The sequence below is a fragment of the Phacochoerus africanus genome, chromosome 12, assembly GCF_016906955.1.
Source record: "Phacochoerus africanus isolate WHEZ1 chromosome 12, ROS_Pafr_v1, whole genome shotgun sequence".
Lineage (NCBI taxonomy): Eukaryota > Metazoa > Chordata > Mammalia > Artiodactyla > Suidae > Phacochoerus > Phacochoerus africanus.
The window spans coordinates 25,891,329-25,911,126 of record NC_062555.1 but is presented as its reverse complement, the minus strand read 5'-3'; the positions used below and the strand labels follow the sequence as shown (position 1 = coordinate 25,911,126).

Sequence of the window (19,798 nt, the reverse complement as noted above, 5' to 3'; positions counted from 1 at the left end):
TTCTGCAAATCTTTTTTTTTTTCCAGCTTTTTTGCAGTATAATGACAACAGTTGTATGTATTTAAGGTGTACAACTGGATGTTTTCACACACGTCAGAGGTCACAACGCAGCTTGTGACCCCCCCTCCCACGGTTGCCTTTTCTTCTTTCTCGGAAGTGAGAGCCCCCAAGAGCTTCCCTCTCGGCAGACCTCATGCACATGACTCAGTGTTGCTGCGTCTGCTCACCGTGCTGTGCCTCAGAGTTCCAGAACTTTCTCCGCTTGCAGAGCAAACTCTGCACCCTGCCGCTGGCCGGTCCCCCGCCTGTTAGGTGCGAGTCGGCTTCAGACCCTGCCCGGAAGGGAGATCACGCCGCGGCTGTCTGTCTGCATCTGGCTCATTTCACCCAGCATAACGCCCTCCGTGGCGCGTACAACCCCTCCGCCTTGTGACATATGGCAAGGCGTCCTCCTCTTCAGAAGCCGCACAACACACGTTTGTGTGTCCTCATTTCCTTACGAGGCACTGAGCCCTCCGCGCAGCGTCCCCGTGGTGGGCGGGGCGAGCGACCCCATCAGGAGGCTGTTTTCTCTCTGTGCTCCGTACCCGGAGGGGGTGGCAATGGGAGCACCTCTGCACCCGTCTCTGCAGCGGCTGCCCCAGGTCACACCCCACCAGCAGGGCGTGAGCTCCCTTTCTCCGCACCCCCACCGGTACTTGCAGTCTAGCTTGACTTTTCCGGGTCACAGGTGCAGGGACGTGGGACCGCCTTGCAGTACCGCTGGGGACAGAGGGTTCAGGCTCTGCTGCACATCTCCTTGGGAGGAACGTCCAGCCCCAGCCTCTCCATTTCAACATGGAGAAGGTCCTGCTGAAGTTGCTCCAACTTGATTTTTTTCTAAACGCGTCGTTTCTTTTGCAGAATAAACCCAGCGCGCCCAGTGAGAACAACCTGGCCCTGCTCTGCGGTGCTTCTGGCGACCAGGCCGAGTGGCACCTGGGGCAGGATGACAGCGCCGTCCACGGCCGGCACCTGCCCCCCTCTCCCAGGAAGCGGGCGTCCTCCGGCGCCTTGAGGGAGTCTCTGTTCAGCCTGACGGAGGAGAACAACGAGAAGCCTCTCGGTGATGGGAGCGGGCCCGCGGATCCAGACCGGCCAGTCCCTCCCGCAGGCCTGGACGTGCAGCTGGCCCCGCCCGAGGCGGCCCAGACGGCGCGGAAGGAAACACTAAGCCAGACCCCGGACGACCTGCCGGTGCCCAGCCTCGGGCGCCGTCCCTCCACTTTCGTTCCTTGGGAGAAAGAGGGCAGAGAAGCCCAGGAGCCTTCAGAAGGTTCTGGGCTGCTGCAGGAAGTAGTGTCCTTGTGTCACATAACATCCGCCTTCCACCAGGACTCAGACGTGACAGAAGGAAAAGCACGGGGAAACCAAGCTTAAATCAACAACCGGGAGTCACTGGCTTGCATCCAGCTATCTGTGGAGACCCTCTGGGGGTGGAACATAACCTAAACGGCCATTCGCAGGAAGGACGACTCTTCCGGCCACCTGTTATTTGTCCGTCCCCCCCCCCCCCCAACTCGTGGTACCTAGATCATTGATTTTTAAAAGTAAAGCTAATTCTCCTACTGTGCTCTTAAATCAGGCACTAGTTTGTATGTGTGTTGAAAGTGTATGTTGAACATCTGATTTTCCCAGTAACTGGTGCTTAATGCCACTGATTTTATTTCACCTAAGGCTGCGTATACACCCTTGCACATCACCGGTAGCTACCAGTCATCTGGTTGAGCACGAACCGGCCAGGATGGCAGAACCCATCAGAACTCGCCCGAAACTGCTGACCCACTAACTGCCTTAATCTTAAGCCTCTAATAAGTATTCTTAGGTAATTTATGGAATTACATGTCAGTTTTGAAAGACGAGTTACAAGAGTTCTACGGAGCAATAATGCCTTTTTCTAGTCATTGAATCAAGGACAAAATTCATTTTTTCCAAGTTGAAAAGCGCTCTGGTGGACACTGCAGCCTTGTTTTGCAGAAACTATACATAGGTACACACTGACCTGTGCTCAGTGAGAGGAGTGCAGTGCTGAAATTACAATGTGAACTCGACGACTGCTGTTTACAGATGACACTTTAAATTTCTCCGTCTCTCCGAATGCCTTTGCTAACAGGAGTCACCCCCAGAAAACCAAATGCAACGTGAACTCTCCCGATGAAAAGCGTCCCCCTCTCGCTCTTTCCACAGCAGTAATTAATTCTCCACCATCAGAACACGTGGCAGCGCCTCGTCTTTACTTGTCGCAGTCGCTGGCTTTCTCTTTGGGGCGTTTCCGCTTTGCAGGCCGTGTGGACAAAGCCCAGAGCCCTCCCCGCCTGCCCTCAGCTCCGCTGTTGCTGCTCCTGCTCAGGACCGAGCCGCGTGCATTTTCCTCCGTTTTTCCCTGAGGCCCTGTCCCCGTCCTGGGATCCCGCCGGGGGCGACGGTAGCCTCGGCCGTGACCGGTTCTCAGACTCTCGTCTCTGCTGCCCCGACAGCTGCTCAGAGGCCGTGGAGGCGTCTGCCTGATGTTCTGACTGCGTGGGATTATGGCAGGGGGAGGGGAGCCCGAGGAAAAGTGCCGTCTCCTCCTGTCCCCACGCTCTGCGAATGTTACTGTGACCTTGGTCACTGGCTGAGGCAGCATGTGGGGGTCGCTCCCGGTCCCCTGTGGCCTTTGGAAGGAAGTCCCTGCGCACAGCCACCCAGAGATTGTCTCTTCTCTCTCCCATTCACTGTCCCGCTTTGAAAGTCACCTGAGGAGCAATTGGGCATTTGGTGGCCTCACGATTGGCTAGATTGTCAAGGATGATCAGGGAAAAAAAAAAACAGTGATGTTCGGGTTAATTTGTTGTTAGTATGTTCCATACATAGACTCTGTAATCCCCAATCACAATTTTTAAGTTCTTGTTTTAGGAAAGGTGGGTGAGAAAGCATTCCAGAACCCCCATCAAGACTCTGCTCTCAAGTATTTGCTGAAATCAGAATTTAATTTTCAGTTAAAGAAAATCCTGGAAGGGGATATGTTAAAATCATTGCTTAAAAATAGCTACTTAGATCAGGCTTGTAAGTAATTTAAAGAAAATGACCAAGTTTTTAAAAGTACATTCCAAAATCTAAATGGATGTGTTTTATTTGGGCAATTAACCCATTTTTGTTTATGAAGACAAATCTTGTTTTCTTTATAAGGATGGACTCCGTACATATTAAGGAAACAACGTTTAATTTTTTTTTTTTTAACGCCAAAGCTGAGACTCAAGGGTCTTTGAAATTTTGCCTTGATATACTCATTAGGAAATTCCATGTAATTTTGTTGAAGTATGTTAGAAAGGCATCCCACGTGAGAAGGAAAAACTGTCATTCTGGTTGTTAACCTGCTGGACAAATATTCCTAATTTTTGAAAAGAATGTAAAGCAGCCCTTTAACGTGATTGTTGGTACTTTGCCCTTGAGAATGCAGAGTCTGGAAAATGGGCCCATTGTGAGTGTAACAGAGGCAAAATGGGGGTTTTAGTCCATTTGCTCACTAAGCTTCATGGTCTCAGAAACGGGAGTTCTTTTTCTGCCTTTCAGTCACTTCACCAGATGTCTGACTGCACTGCTGTGTGTGGTGAGGGATGTATCCCCTGACAAGTGACATTTGTGTCAAGGTATCTTAAATCGGATTTGTGCCTTAACTTACAAAATCAGCTCTTACATCCCACGCTCCCAACAAAAGCAAAAACTCTCCATGTTATTCTTGGAGAGAATCCAAAAGACTAGTAGCAAGTATTCCCATTTCAGACCATTTGTATTTCGAGTATTCAAAGTCTGCTCTTAAACTAGACTCCCAGTGTTAGGTTGGCTACAGGGAAATGAAGTGAAATTAAGATGAGTTCTGAAATAAAAGTATTACCTTATTTCCCTACTATGTTCATATTTGCTATTTTAACCGAACCAGGTATTTGTAAATGCCTCTGTGGTTTGAATTCTTCTCCTCCCCCTAAAGCAGCAACCCCTGTTCTACAAACAGAATTGTATAAACGCATCAGACCTCCGGCTCTGGTACCCAGGCTTTATCCCACACCCCAGCTTTTAGCCTCTTGCCCTCATTACTGCATCCATGGCATTTCAGGGGACAGAAATGTGAATTAGGAGCTACTGTTTTGCTAAGTGAGAGTATTTATTGTTAAGTGATATATTTGCATGGTTACCTACTTGAGCATATTTTAGAAAAGCACCAAAATATAACATGATTATTTTCCTGATTAAAAAATCAGTCATTCACTTAGGAAACATTTATTGACTCTTTGTGTCGGTTACATGCAAGGTCCAGTAACTGCGGATGTGGGAGAATAAACGAATTGACCTAGTTCCCGTTCCGAAGAACTAATTACAAGGCAAAGGAACTGCCCATTTCTGCTAATAATAACGTATTCTGCTTTGAAGTTATTCAGTCCCAATTTGATCACCAGAAAAGATCTTTTAAAAGCTGCTTGATCTAAAACATGCTCTAAGTGCAAAACCACTGTACCGCCTCTAATTTCACTAACTGCCTCTTCTCTCGATGGTACGAGGTATGGGAATGCTGCTAGCCGAGATGACCTGCCTGTACAGGACAGATGCAGAGACTCTTAGAGCTGCGTGTTCTTGTTCCTCTGGCTTTTGTCATCACCCAGGTCCCCTCTTGCAGGCAGCAAGGCTCCAAGCGGGAACGATGCTCCCGGGAACTGCTAGGGCCACCTCTCTCCCTTCCGCAGTAACCCAGCACGCGGATGCCTGCTGAGGCGGTCTCGTTGCACCATCTTCGTCTTGGAAACAGCATTCTCTAGAAACACCCCCCCCCCCACTTAAACTAAAACTGTAAGTGCCCGTGCTGTGCTTAGGATTCTGTGTTCATATCCTAATAAAAAGGACCCAGGAATGCTAGGAAAGAAGTTTTCTGAAATAAGGTGAAGAAGTGGACTGCGGAGCAAAAGGACAAAGCTGTGACGAGTCTCATCATGAGTAGATCTTCCGTCTTTTCTAGAAAATCTGGATTTTCAGGAAAAGATTTCTTTTCACAAATAAATTTTCTAATGTGAATTCCATTTTGTTTTTAGCATAAACGATCCTGATTCTGGGTAGGTATTGGTCGATCAGAATATAAATTTAAGAATGTAAAATGAATACCAAACCCAGTGCCTCCAAAGCACTTCTTCACGTAGGAACTGGTTTTTACCAACTCTCAGTATTGACGTCTTTCCTGTGTCGAGCCCGGAGAATCTGTATCTGTTTCTTAAAGTTTAAGAGGCAGAGTTGTTCTGAGCAAATCAGTTCACAGTTTGATTTGGTCAAGATAGGAAATTAGGTGCATTTAGGAAGAAACATATTTTATTTTGAAAATGATAGGATTTGTGCAATATTTTTCTTGCATAATTTAGTTCATATAAATCTGCACATCTGCTGCTCTAGCAGGTGCCTTAAGGTCATATTTTTCAGTATTTGTGTAAAACAATATGTAGCAATGTTCTATGTGATTTTAGAAAAAATTCTTTATACTGCTGGCAAGAGAAATGTTTTTGTTTATTTAAAATAATTATGACTATTGCATTATTGTATCATAACTAACTGCCTCAGCAACAATAAATATGCAATAAGAAAATCCTGAACCTTAGCTCTAGTATTGATAATACTGTTACTTCAGAAGAAATGTAGATAGTGCAAAATGCTGACTCTTCATGCGTATGTTTAACAGCTCCTTGGTTCTGTACCACGTAAATCTAGATAGCATTTGTATGGTGATGACAACACATATGTCGATTGTAATATCCTCTGTGATGAATCTTCAGATTTATAAAGGGCATTGCCAATACTCTTTGTCTGTAAATTAAGTTAATTTTTGTATAGTGTACAGTTTGTTTAACCTTAGAGCTTCTATAGATTTCTACTTTTTATTGTACTTGAATGAGGCAGAAAAGCACTGTGGAAAATCTGTAGCTCTAGGTGCAAGACACAAACATACCAAAAAAAAAAAACAAAGCACGGTACTCCTGGACGGCTGCTCTCCCCGATGCCTGCCGTCCAGAAAGCTCTGTTCTTTCAAACCGTACTTAGTGATTTAAAATACACAATCTTTTATCCTAAAAGATTGCCAAGTCACAAATGATTACCTCTTCCACACGCTCAGCCTCTGAGTCTCTTCGTCTCTGTGTCACTTCGTGTCTCAGAAGAGCCTTGTCGAGGACACGACAGACCCACTCTGGCTGATGACGCGACGTGCAGCATGGGACGAGGTCAGGGCTCTGTGCCTCCTAAATGCTCCGGGTGTGTCACGCCACCATCCCTCCAACAGTCCAGTTTCCATGGGGTTATTCGAGAACTATTTAATCATCATATACCAAAAATGAGATCTCTTGAATCTGTCATGATTCAGTACGTACAGCAACGCCTACTACAACAGCCAACAGGCATGAACTGCATGAAGCCTGTAGCTTAAAACACATAAAGCTTTTTTTTTTTTTTTTTATGCAAAAGGTACATAGGGGTTAAAAATTGAACTTTTCCAAAGCTTATTTCTCTGGCTTTAAATGCATAACTGTTTGAAAGGACTGAAAACCTTGAGCTTTTTGCTAGACGGGGTGACAGACATCCGTACGCACCTGCCCAGCACTGAGATGTGCTTTGCTGTCGTGCATCCTTGAGGCTACAGGAAAAATCATCTCACACGTTGACTACTATCGGGAGGACACTGTGTAGAAAAGTACTGTTTGGGGAATTTAAAAAAATATATGCAAAAGTAACTATTGGATGGACGACGCATTACCATAAAGTGCCCGAAATGCAGGTTTAAAATAAAATTGGTCATAATCGAAACGGCCTGGTGGTGACTCTTCTTTTGTGGTCCGCTCTCCCTGTCAGTGTCCCAGGGGAACCGTCCCAGGGACCTTGCGTCTCCATCTCGGACTCGGGTAACTGCGTGGTGTGCACTGAGGCTGGAGGGGCATCCATTCTTTGGTGTCTGGTCAGCTAAGCTCATTAGAATTTGAAACCACAGAAGAGGCAGGCAGAGTGTTGCTAAGGACAGGCCCGCAGAGCAGGACCAGCCAAGCCACACAGCTGTTCACTGACCTTCCTGCAGGAGCCGGGCCGGCCAGACCCCAAGTCAAGTGCGGAAGCGGCTCCCACACGCCTCGGGAGGCCAAGTTCCTGCCAGGCCTCCAAAGGCTGCACCCAGAGCAGGCATCACTTCCAAATAAGCACACAGTTGCCTGTGGGTGCAGAATTTCTGAGACTCTTGTGCTGAACTTGTTTCCATAGAGGAAGCCAAGGTCTGACCATAAGAGAAGAGGTACTGTCCTTAGGTGAGCCTAAGGGTAACTCACGTCTACCCCTTCTGGACGCTGCCTGCCGCCTTCCCAGGGGGGCTGCTCGGTGCCTCTCGGTGTCTGTGTCTGAGAAAGACGTCGTGGCTTCATTTTCCACATGCAGACACAGAAGCCCAGGTGGACTTTCCCTGTGTAAAAAAATGAAATTGAAAGACAATACACCCTTTTTAGAGTCTTATTTTGTAGTGAGTCTGACATCTTCTCTCCTGGAAGTAACAATCAATTATAGGACACACAAAAATTTATACATTTATGGTAAATGTAGTATTAACAGCATAAAAGTTAGCGTCTGGGGAAGTTTCCAGGTCAATTAAAGCCTTCCCCAAGTTCTGCCATTGGCTTAGTCCTCTTACCTCATTTCCCTGAAGCTTCGTTTCTATTTAAAGTAGACGTGTCTACTCTTAGGATGAATTAGTAACATTGAGAAACTTTTTGGGTGCATTGCAGCTGCCATATACAGTCAGCCTTCTGTATCCATGTGGCCATAACCACAGATCCAACCAACCCAGATGGGAAAAAAAAAAAAAAAAACTTAATTCCAGACACTTCCAAAAAAACAAAACTTGAATTTACTCCCTGCTAGCAACTACTTATATAACATTTACACTATATTTTACAATGATTTACATAGCACTTACATTGCATTAGGTATTACAAGAAGTCTAGAGGTTGTTTAAAATACATGGGAGAATATATGCAGGTCATATGGAAATACAACCACATATTTATTTTTTTTTGGCCACACCCATGGCTCATGAAAGTTCCTGGGCCAGGGATCAAATCCGAGCTGCAGCTGGGACCTACACCCCTGCTACAGCAATGCCAGATGCTTTAACCCACGGTGTCGGGCCAGATATCAAACTTGGACCTCAGCAGCAACTTGAGTCCCTGCAGAGACAACACCAGGTCCTTAACCAACTGCACCGCATCGGGAACTCCAGTACTACATCCGTCATTTTATATGATGGACTTGAGCATCCTTGGATTTGGGTATCAGGGTGGGGGTTTGTCCTGGAACCAACCCCCTGTGGGCCCCAAAAGAGGACCAATTTGAGGGACAGAAAACATGCCTAAGTATCCCACTTAATTTGAACTGAGGGGTGTTTGTGAAGTATAAACCTATTAAAATCTTAGATTTTATCTGATCCAGCAGGTCCCAAACCTAGCTTTCCATTAGACTCAGCTCTACCGCTTCAAAAACAAGGAATAAACAAGCCCGGACTGTGCTCCTAGAGGTTCCACAGTCGGTGCTGTAATTAGTCCTTTGTAGACATGAGCAATTGAGGGACAAAAGACATCAGTGACACCCTTAGCAACTCATAGCAATAAGTAGCCAGGCTGGGACGGGAACCTGACAGTGGCTTCAGCTCCCTGCCATCAGGCAGAACCGCAGGGTAACCATTAAATAGCACGCCTAAGCCACATTCTCTCCGTTAAGTATCGAACAAAATGCACTAGGCAAGGTTTTAATTTTGAGTGCAGAACTGCCTGCTCTCTTCTTGGGAGATGGTATTAACGCTTGGATTCTCTTCTGTTTTGCACACACACCCCCCGGCGCCCCCATGCTCCCCAACTCAGTTAATTCACTCTCCACTAATCTTGGTCATGTATACAGGTGTTCTCTGCGGTATCGTTTCTCTCTTTTCACCCCTTCCTTCCTCTTAGTTTTTTTACATGTGTTGGTGAGCAGATGGGGGGGCCCCACCCATCGTGCATGGTAACTAAGGAAAGACCCAGGGCCTTAGTGATGTGGAGGGAAAGGAAAGGCATGATGCGATTTTTTTATTGTGGACCCAAGGGTATTGACATGTAAAGCTTTCAAGGGCACTTGACATCCTTTTCAGAATCCCCATAGATGTTTATCTATCGCTCTGAAAATTTTGCTCATGTCCAGAAGCCAACATTCAAGTCAGAATCCTTACTTTTCAGTTATTTTTCTATTTATTTATTTTTCTTTTTGTCTTTTTAGGGCCGGACCTGTGCCATATGGAGGTTCTCAGCCACAGCAAGTGGGGGATCCAAGCTGCATCTGCAACCTACACCACACCTCACGGCAACGCCGTATCCTTAACCCACTGAGCGAGGCCAGGGATCGAACCCAGGTCCTTTTGGATGCTAAGTCTGATTCGTTTCCACCTCACCATGATGGGAACTCCAGTTTTGTTATTTTAAAATCAGGTCTACTTTTAAAATGGAAATTGTTTTATATTGATGGTGTTTTGTAGTAATACCATTTAACCATTAAAGCAATGTATTTCAATTTTACAAATTACTTTTTATAACTCCAATTTCTAATTTGAGGACTCAATTTGGAGTATCAAAGTACACTGATGGTGGAAGTGCCCTCATGGCTCAGAGGGTTAAGGATCCAGCATGGCTGCAGCTACGGCACAGGTTCAGTCCCTGGCCTGGGAACTTCCGCATTCTACGGGTGCAGTCAAAAAAAAAAAAAAAATTACACTGATGGTATCCATTTAATACTTCATCCCATTTCCCCCAAATTACAAACTAAAAGAATAATTTTAATTAAGAGCTGAATTTTCTGAGATTTGATAAATGTCCAAATTGGATACAACCCATTAGGCAAAAATCCCAATTTGTGAAATAGATGCTAAGAAGAACTGTTGTTTTATATTATAGGCTTCCTGACATGCTCACTGACAAACCATTAGAAAACCATTTGAATTTCTAGGCAAATGACAACTGGTAGATGCTGGCAATTTGTCCTTTTAAAAAACTTTCTGCTACATAAATGTAAGCAATTCTTTCCCATCGATAATAATTGTATTTAAGACATGGTGACCATACACATGATATGCCTCAGATGCAGACATAAAAAGAAAAAAAAATCCATTTATAGCAAACTTTTAGGAAGGCTGATAACAACTGTTAACAGTTCTGCTTACTGAATTTTTTTTTCTTCCACTCCATTGCAACCATACTCCTAAAATCACCAATAAATCATGGTTTCTGTTTGTGAGAATGAATGAGTCTCGTGACTTGCACTGGGGCAGATGGCCAGGTGTTAACCATCTTCAGCAGCTCACAGGAGTGTTAAATAAAACATACTAAGAATATTGAAAATGTTTACTGGGACCTCAGAAAGGAAGGTTAAGAAAAAGAATCTTTCTTGAGGTTAAGAAAAAGAATCATGAAGCCAAATCAGTGTATTAAAGCTAATGAAGTAGTAGGTAGTAGATATGGGCATAGTTCACATGAGCTAAAATCTAGCTGGTTAATACGCTTATGAATTCAACAGATGAAGCTTGTGGTTCACAAGAGGTGTGGATGAGAAATTAAGACTTCTGTATCAGGACTCTAAAAGAAATATCAGATCTAATAAGTTGGGAACAGAAAAATTTTACCCTCTGACCCAGAGAACTGCCAATGGACTCTTCTGTCTGTCTGGGATCTGAATAGGAAAATAAAGTCAGAAACAACCAAAAAAGTTTGTATGAGAAATCAAATCTCAGTATTTGCTTCATTTGGTTTTGTGGTATGTTACCACGGACCTAAATTCTGTATATGCTGCACACAGCACAGAACCCTCAAACTAAGAAGTTGTCATAAAACATAGTCCACACAGGGGCAGCTCTGGGAGCCCTACACGGTAAAGCAAGGTCATTTCGCAGATGCACTTTGAAAGTCAAAGCACACAGGACCATCGTCGAAAGCACTGACGATGATTTAGAAAAGTAAATCAGGAGTTCCCATTGTGGCACAGTGGTTAACAAATCCAACTAGGAACCATGAGGTTGCGGGTTCGATCCCTGGCCTCACTTAGTGGGTTAAGGATCTGGCGTTGCCATGAGCTGTGGTGTAGGTTGCAGACTCGGCTTGGATCCCACATTGCTGTGGCTGTGGTGTAGGCTGGCGGCTGTAGCTCTAGATTCGACCCCTAGCCTGGGAACTTCCATATACTGCAGGTTCAGCCCTAAAAAAGACCAAAAAAAAAAAAAAGTAAATTACATGAAGACGTTTTGCTCCTTGAGAAGGACAAAATGAAAGCAACTTGAAATTGACTATATGATAAACATATTTAAAGATCTAAGAATAAATTGTCATTATTTCCACAAGATAAAATTCAAGAAGACAGAGTGGCTAAGCAAGGAGTTTTGCTGGATACGCTGAGTTAAATAAGGCAACAATTCTAGGTATCCTGACACAATTTCTATTGCCACAGTTCCAACACTGTTTTATGACTCTTCACTTGGTTACTCTCTTCCCTCAACCTAGTCTTTCAAACACACACTGAATTTGTGTCTATTCCTTCTAGTTGCTCTGCTAGGAATCAAATGGAAACAATGAACAACTCTTCATGTACATGAATTACTTTGATTTCCACACTGAAATTTCAGGCTACCCTCCTCTGACTCACTCCTTTGAAAGCACACAACTTGTATTGTTCATTTAAAAAGTGAACACTCCTTTAGAATGAAAAACAAATTTAAAAGATGCAACATGCCATACACATCACGAAATTCTAACCCTAATGTTTTCATGAATTAACTTCCTGAAACACCTTTATTATACCTTATCTACATTATTTGGCCACATCCTTTTCATGTGATAATCATGTAATGGCATTTTGCTGTTGTTGTTGAGTTGTATGAGTTGTTTATTTGCATGTTAGCTCCTTATAAGATAGATTTCTGAATATTAATTTTGTATCTTGCTACTTTACTATTTATTAGTTCTTAATAGTTTTGGGGGGACTCTTTAGGGTTTTATATATATAGTATCATGTCATCTGCAAAGAGTCACAGTTTTACTTCTTCCAATTTGGATGGCTTTCATTTATCTTGTGTTATTGCTGTGGCTAGGACTTCTGAGTTTATGTTAAATAAATGTGATGAGAGTGAGCATCCTTGTCTTATTCCTGATTCTAGAAGAAAAGCTTTCAGCTTTTCATACTGAGCAGGATGTTAGTTATGGGCTTTATTATGGTCATTTAATATACTCTATTATGTTATGTTCCCCTATACCAATTTTGTGGATTTTTAAAATCATACATAGATGTTGAATTTTGTCAAGAGTATTTTCTGCATCTATTGAGATGAGCATATGATTTTTATTCTTCTATTTGTCAATGTAGTGTGTTACATTTATTTTTCAGATATTGAACCATCCTTGTATCTCTGGAAGAAATCCCACATGATCACGGTATATGATCTTTTTAATGTATTGTTGGATTTGGCTTGCTAATATTTTGTTGAGGACTTTGCATCTATGTTCATCAGTGATACTGGCCTATAATTTTGTTTTGTTTTTAGTATAATGGTGATGCTAGCCTTTAGAATAAGTTTAGAAACATTCCTTTCTCTGCAACTTTTTTGGAACAGTTTGAGAAACAGCCTTCTGTTCCCAGACTTTTATTTGTTAGTTTTTTTTAATTGCTCAATTTTATCATTGGTATTTGGTTTATCCATACTTCTGTTCCTTCCTGCTTCATTCTTGGAAGGTTGTACATTTCTAGAAATTTGTCCATTTCTCCTAGGTTGTCCATTTTATTGGCCAATAATTGTACAATCTCTTATGATCCCTTTTATTTCTATGCTGTCCATTGTAACTTCACCCTTTTCATTTCTGAAATTATTGGGGGGGGGGGTCCTCTCTATTTCTTCAAGAATTTAGCTAAAGATTTATCAATTTTGTTTGACTTTTCAAAGAACCAGCTCTTAGTTTCATTGGTCTTTTCTATTGTTTTCAAGTCTCTACTTCACTTATTTCCACCTAACATTTACTATTTCATTCTACTAATTTTGGGATTTTTTTCCTAGTTGCCTTAGATGTAAGGCTAGATTATTTTGAGATTTTTCTTGTTTCCTAAGTAAGCTTACATAGCTATAAACTTTCTTCTCAGAACTGCTTTTGTTTCTATCCCACAGATTTTGGATTGTGTTTTAATTTTTGATTTGCTTACAGGTATTTAAAAACTTTTTAAATTTCCTCTTTGAATTCTTCAGTGAACCATTGGAGTTTTTGTACCATACTGTTTAGCTTCCATGTGATTGTGATTTTGCAGTGTTTTTCATGTAGTTGATTCCTAGTTTCAGAGCAATGTGGTTGGAAAAAAAGCTCCATGTAATTTCAGTTTTCTTAAATATACTGAGACTTGTTTTGTGGCCTAGCGTATGATCTACCCTGGAAAATATACCATATATACTAGAAAGGAATGTGTCTTATGTCCTGCTCTTTTTGTCAGAATGTCCTGTATGTATATCTTAAGAACATCTGGTTTGATGTATCTTTTCACATCAGTATTTTCTGACTAGATTTTCAGTCCATTAATGTAAGTCTGGCATTAAATTCTCCTATTAATATTGTGCTATGTTCAATTACTCCCTTTATATTTTCTTTATGAGTTGAGATGCCCCTATGTTGAATTCATATGTATTTACAATTTTTATATCTTCTTGTTGGATTATTTTATCATTATGCAACATTCTTTGTATGGTTAAAATCTTTGATTTAAAGTCTATTTTGTCTGATATAAATATTGCTACCTTGGCTTTCTTTTCATTTCCATTTGCAAGGTATATTTTCCCCCTTCCCTCACCTTTAGTCTGTGTATGTCTTTAGATCTGAAGGGAGTCTCTCATAGGTAGCATAACGTGGGTTTTGTTTTTGTATCCATTTGGCCACTCTGAGTCTTTTGAGTGTAGCGTTTGGTCCACTAACATTTAAAGTAATTACTGATAGGTGTCTATGTACTGCCATTTTTAAAATTGATTTGAGGTTGTTTTTGTAAAATTTTTATTCCTTTTTTCTACTTTTGCACTCTTCCCTTGTGATTTGATGGGATTTTTTTATTGTAATTATTGGATTTCATCCTCTTTGTGTGTGGATATTAAAATTTTTGGTTTATGATCACCATGAGGGTTATATGCAGCAATCTGCATATATATGAGATTATTTTAACTTGTTGATTCCTTAAGTTTGAATCCATTTTTACAACCCTGCATTTTTACTCCCCCAATCATGTTTAATATTTTGATATATTTTTCATCTATTTTGTTTGAATTCATTAGATACTTATTGTGGATATAGGTGGTTTACTACTTTTGTCTTTTAACTTTCCTACTAGCTTTGTAAGTGGTTCATCTACTACCTCTACTGTGTATTTGTCCTTTCCTAATTTTATATTTCGTGACATTTTCTTTGCTGCTCCCAGAAATCCCTTTTACATTTCTAGTAAAGCTACTTTTGTGTTGCTGAACTCTTTTAGCTTTTGCTTGTCTGTAAAGTATTTGATCTCTCCTTCAAGTCTGAATTATAGCCTGCTAGGTAGAGTATTATTAGTTGTAGATGTTTTCATCATTTTAAATATATTGTTCTGCCTCTTTCTGGCCTACAGAGTTTCCACTATAAGGTCAGCTGATAAGTCTTATGGGAGTTAATTTTTCCTTGCTGTATTTAATATTCTCTATGTTAATTTTTGCAATTTTAAATACAAAGTGTCTTGGACCAAATATATCTTTGCTTGGAATTTTCTGTGCTCCCTAAACAGATATCTGTTTCCTTGCCCAGGTTAGGAAAGTTTCCAGCTATTATGTCTTCAAATATGTTCTTTGCCCCTAACTCTCCCCATTCTTCTTCTGAGACCCCTGATGCAAATATTAGTATACTTGATGCTGTTGCAGAGATCTCTCAAACTGTTTTTTTTTTAAATTCTTTTTCTGTTCAGCTTGAATGATTTCCACTACTATCTTCCAGTTCACTGATTTATTCATCTGTGTCATCTAATCTACTATTAATTCCTTCTCACATATTTTTATTTCAGTTATTATATTCTTCAGCTTGGATGGTTCTTCCTTATATTCTCTAACTCCTGTGTTAGAAAATTGAGCTACACAGAGGTTTACATAAAGGTTAGAGAATGCATAGGGTTGCTGAATGGCCAAAAAGTAGGTTTTGCTGGTTATCTACCTATTGGGTCTTAGCATCAAGCTTACCTTACATACTTGACTTTGTAATGCTGGGGTTGGAATTCTACAAACTACATTTTCCAGACTACTTTGTAAACCTCACATGTCACCAGTTGGCTGCTTTGTTTCTTTAGAGAATAGTCCAAATCAAGGACTGACCATTGGTCTATTCTATAGGCTAGCTAGACATGTGGCAAATGACAGTTTTTATACCAAGTTTTTGTGAGGAATATATTTGTTAATAAGTACATACATAAACTTCACCCTACCTACAAAGAACAATTTTTACTTGAGCCCATTGAACAACACTAGGGACTCTGGGGAACGGTTTAGTGACATCCATAGGATGGGTCACAAGTCCATGGGGAAACCATAATTAACCAATGTGAAAGACCACTTAAGGTCAAAAACTTGATTACCATTTCATCCCTGCTTTCCTTTATGGTCAATGTGCCATCATGTTGCTGGCTATCAAGTGCTACCATGACCTCATGACCCCCATGGAAGTAAAAGAGTCCATCCCAAAAGAAGTTTTTCCCTTTACAAAGGAAGCCATTGTGGAGCCTTTAAAAAATGCCAGTGCCCTTCACTGGTACCTCTCTCAATGACTTTGTGAAGTATCTTCTGGAAACTTTCAGAGAATGTACTCAGGGCAGGTATTAGGTAAGAGGATAAGTAGAGTGAGTAGATGTGCAGTTGCACATGTGCACCTGCAGTATACGGAGGTCCCCAGGCTAGGGATAGAATCAGAGCTACAGCTGCTGACCTACACTTCAGCTCACAGCAATGCCAGATGATTAACCCACTGAGCTAGGCCAAGGATCAAACCCACATCCTCATGGATACTAGTTGGGTTCATTACCAGGGAGCCACAATGGGATCTCCTACATTCTTAAACCCTGGATTCCTTCTGGTACACTGTGTATTTAGAATTTACGGACATAAGGTTCAAGATTCAATTTTTCATGATTCTTGCTCCAGGACGTAATAGACAATGGTTCAGCAAACTATAGCCCATGAGCTAAATATGGCTGGTAACCTATTTAAAGTTTTAAGAGAACATAGCCATGCTCTTTCACTGACATATTATCTGCAGCAGTTTTCATGTCATTACCAAAGAATTTAGTGGTTTAGAGATCTTACTGTAGTCTGGCAAGACTAGAATATTGACTATCTAATCCTTTACAGAAAAATTTTGCTGCCCCCTGGCCTAGTACTCCTCTGGCCTTATATCCACCTATTTGAATGCTCTCTCTGGTGTTTTATTTTGTTTTGTCTTCTCTTTGATTATTCACATTCTCTAGTTTTTCTTTAGCAAATATGATCTAAAGGAAACCAGCAGTGTTCTAACTCTCTGCCTGGAAGACCCAGGGACTAATTCCTATCATATCAAGGGGTGATTAGACCCTGAAAGCCTGATTCTTGAGCAAAGAGGCACATACACGATGGGCTCAGACATCCAGAATACTAACTTACAGATTTACAGTGAAACACCACAAAGGCCAGAAATATGTGCTGGCCATCTGCTTGGCACAAGCTCTCCTGCAGTCAGGCTGCAAAGAGATCCAGAACCTAATCAGAAACCACTTTCTTGATTTCTCAGGAAAAATTACTGTGAACCAGGACAAAAATACCTATATGACTAGTGCTTTTTCCTTGTACGGGGAGGAAAACTCTGTATTGGGTATGGAATCAAAATAAAAGAGGTACAAAGAATTGGATATTTATAGGCATCAAATCATTAAAAGAATCCAGATGCATTCATCATGCCATAAAGGTGATTTTGTACATGGGAGCAGAAATAAGTGAAAGCTAATGCCAATTTACATTACCTCTACCTCGAAGACAGCCTGATCCATTGCGAACAGAAAATTTAAGACTTCCTCATTTCTGTATTATCTCTTTTCCTATACCTCTACAAAGGATCAAGCCTTCTTCTGCTTGAAATTCTACCTCTTTAAGTGTGTTAATTATGAGGCCCACATAACCCCTTACATCTTTCAGATGATTTTTGCCTACCTCAGTAGTAGTAGTTTAATGTGTTCATCTTATATTTGTATAATAGAGAAAAATCCATTCCATGACTGATTTTATTTATGATATTTACCACCTAAGTTTGCTGTAGGAATTAAATACAATCATTTTTGTGAAGTACTTACTACTATGTTCAGCATATAGTAGGTGCTCAGCAATGAAAAACAAGATTATAATACACTGGAAGTGGCCGATGAAAGTGTAATTAACTACACCACAATGTGTGTTATGTTGTATAAGCAGTAGAAGCAAAGTGCTATGGGGACACAGAGACCAAATACTCCCAGGACCTTAACTGCAACACACACAACTGTAAATCACTTCTCACTGTCACTTTCCTCTGGTCACCTTCCAGAGTATAAATACCAGACTCCACTTAGGGCCGATTTCTTCTGCAAAATGGCATATCAAATACTGTCACATACTTTGTTGTATCCCTATCTATCTCTCCCTGCAGAGAGAAAAATCCTGGAGATTAGGAGCTGGGTCTTACACTTGTTTCCATTCTTAGTACTTAACATATTTATACTCCAAAACATTAAATTAAAACAAATTACATTGGACGTGGTGGTCCTGGCAGTTTGTGCCTCATGGTTTGTAGAGGTTTCTCCCAAAAGTGCACTGAAATCATCCTGCAGAATTAATCAGAATCTGGAGACAAAAGATAGTGGAATAAACACAAAAATTACAACTAACCACTGAATTACCATCAATAAAATAGACTGGAAACTACCACAAAAGATACCTACACCCAAAGACAAGGAGTAACATCAAGATGGCTGGAGGAGTACTTTCACAATATAAGTAATCCCATACCTGCCAAGTGGGCAACCTGAAGACAAGAAAATACTGTATCTCAGAGGCTCTCCCACAAGAGTCAGAGTTCCAGCCCCACATCAGGTTCCCCAGACAGGGGTCTGGCATTAGGAGGAGGATCCCCTGGAGTATTTGGCTTTGAAAGCCAGTGAGGCTTATGCATAGGAGCTCCATAGGACTGTGGGAAATAGAGACTAGTCTTGGAGGGTACATTCAGGGTTTCATGTGCACCAGGTCCTCTGGCAAAGGAGGGACTCCCTAGGAATCTGGGTCAGACCTACCTGCAGGTCATGGGGCAGGGGGTCTCCTGGGAAAGCAGGGGTTCACTGTGGCTCACTGTCAGGGTAGGGTGGATATCCCAGGAATAATCATTGGTGTGAGCTCCCATGGAGCCTTCCATTTTGGAAAAATCTAGCCCCACCCATGAAGGCTGAGAAGCCACAGGCTGAACAACAAACAGGGTGGGAACATAGCCCCACCCACTAGAAAATGTGCTGCCTAAAGTCCTCGTAGGCACATAGCTGCCTCCAATCACACCTAGAGACAAAGCCCCACCCACCAGAGGGACAAGACTCAGCTCCACCTACCCACGGGAAAGCACCAGCTCCTCCCATCAGGAAGTCTTCAATAAGCCCCTATATCAACTTCACCCACATGGGGGGTGGTATATACCAGTAGCAAGAGAGGCTATAACCCTGTAGCCTGCAAAAAGGAGACTGCACAAAAAGCTATACAAAAATGAAAAGCCAGAGAAATATGAGCCAGATGAAGGAACAAGACAAAAATCCCAGAAAAACAGCTAAGTGAACTGGAGATTAGCAACCTCCATGAAACAGACTTTAGACTAATGATAGTAAAGATTATCCAAGATCTTGGGAAAAAAACCTGGAGGCAAAAATCAATAAATTACAAGAAACACTGAACAAAGAAATAGCATATTTAAAGATTAAGCAAACACAGAATATTTAAAGATTAAACAAACACAGATGCAAAAAATATAATAACCAAAATAAAACATTCACTAGAAGGAACCGATAGCAGACTACAAGGAGCAGAAGAATGAATAAGTGAGGTGGAAAACAGACTGGTGGAAATCACCAACACAGAAAAGAAATAAAGAAATGTTTATGAGGACAGTTTAAGAAAACTCTGGGACAGCATTAAATGCACCAACATTTGTATTAAAGGAGTGCCAAGAGGAGGAGAGAGAGAGAGAAAGGGGGCAGAGAAAATATTTGAAGAGCTAATAGCCAAAATTTTCCCTGACATGGGAAAGGAATCACTCTCTCAAATCCAGAAGTACAACGAATACCATATAGAATCAGCCTAAGGAGGAACACCCCAATATACATGTTAATCAAACTGACTGAAATTAAAAACGAAGAGAAAATATTGAAAGCAACTGGGGAAAAACAAGAAATAACATACAAGGGAACTGCAGTAAGGTTATCAGCTGATTTTTTCAGCACAAATGCTGCAGCCAGAAGGGAGTGACATGATACACTTAAAGTGATGAAAGGAAAAACCCTCCAACCAAGGATACTCCACCCATCAAGGCTCTCATTCAAATCTGAAGGATAAATCAGAAGCTTTACAGACAAGCAAAAGCTGAGAAAATTCAGCATCATTAAACCAGCTTTAAAACAAATACTAAAG

General features: G+C 41.6%; 1 protein-coding gene across 2 annotated transcripts in view; it reads left to right on the top strand.

The window, feature by feature from the left end:
• Positions 1–6,852, top strand: part of DENND1B (DENN domain containing 1B) — a 245,761-nt gene extending 238,909 nt beyond the window's left edge. For both annotated transcript variants that reach the window (XM_047755321.1, XM_047755320.1), the window contains one exon: positions 904–6,852. In XM_047755321.1, the coding sequence (XP_047611277.1) occupies positions 904–1,419 (516 nt within the window). In that variant the 3' untranslated portion in view covers positions 1,420–6,852. The remainder of the gene's footprint in view (positions 1–903) is intronic.
• Positions 6,853–19,798: the final 12,946 nt, after the last annotated feature.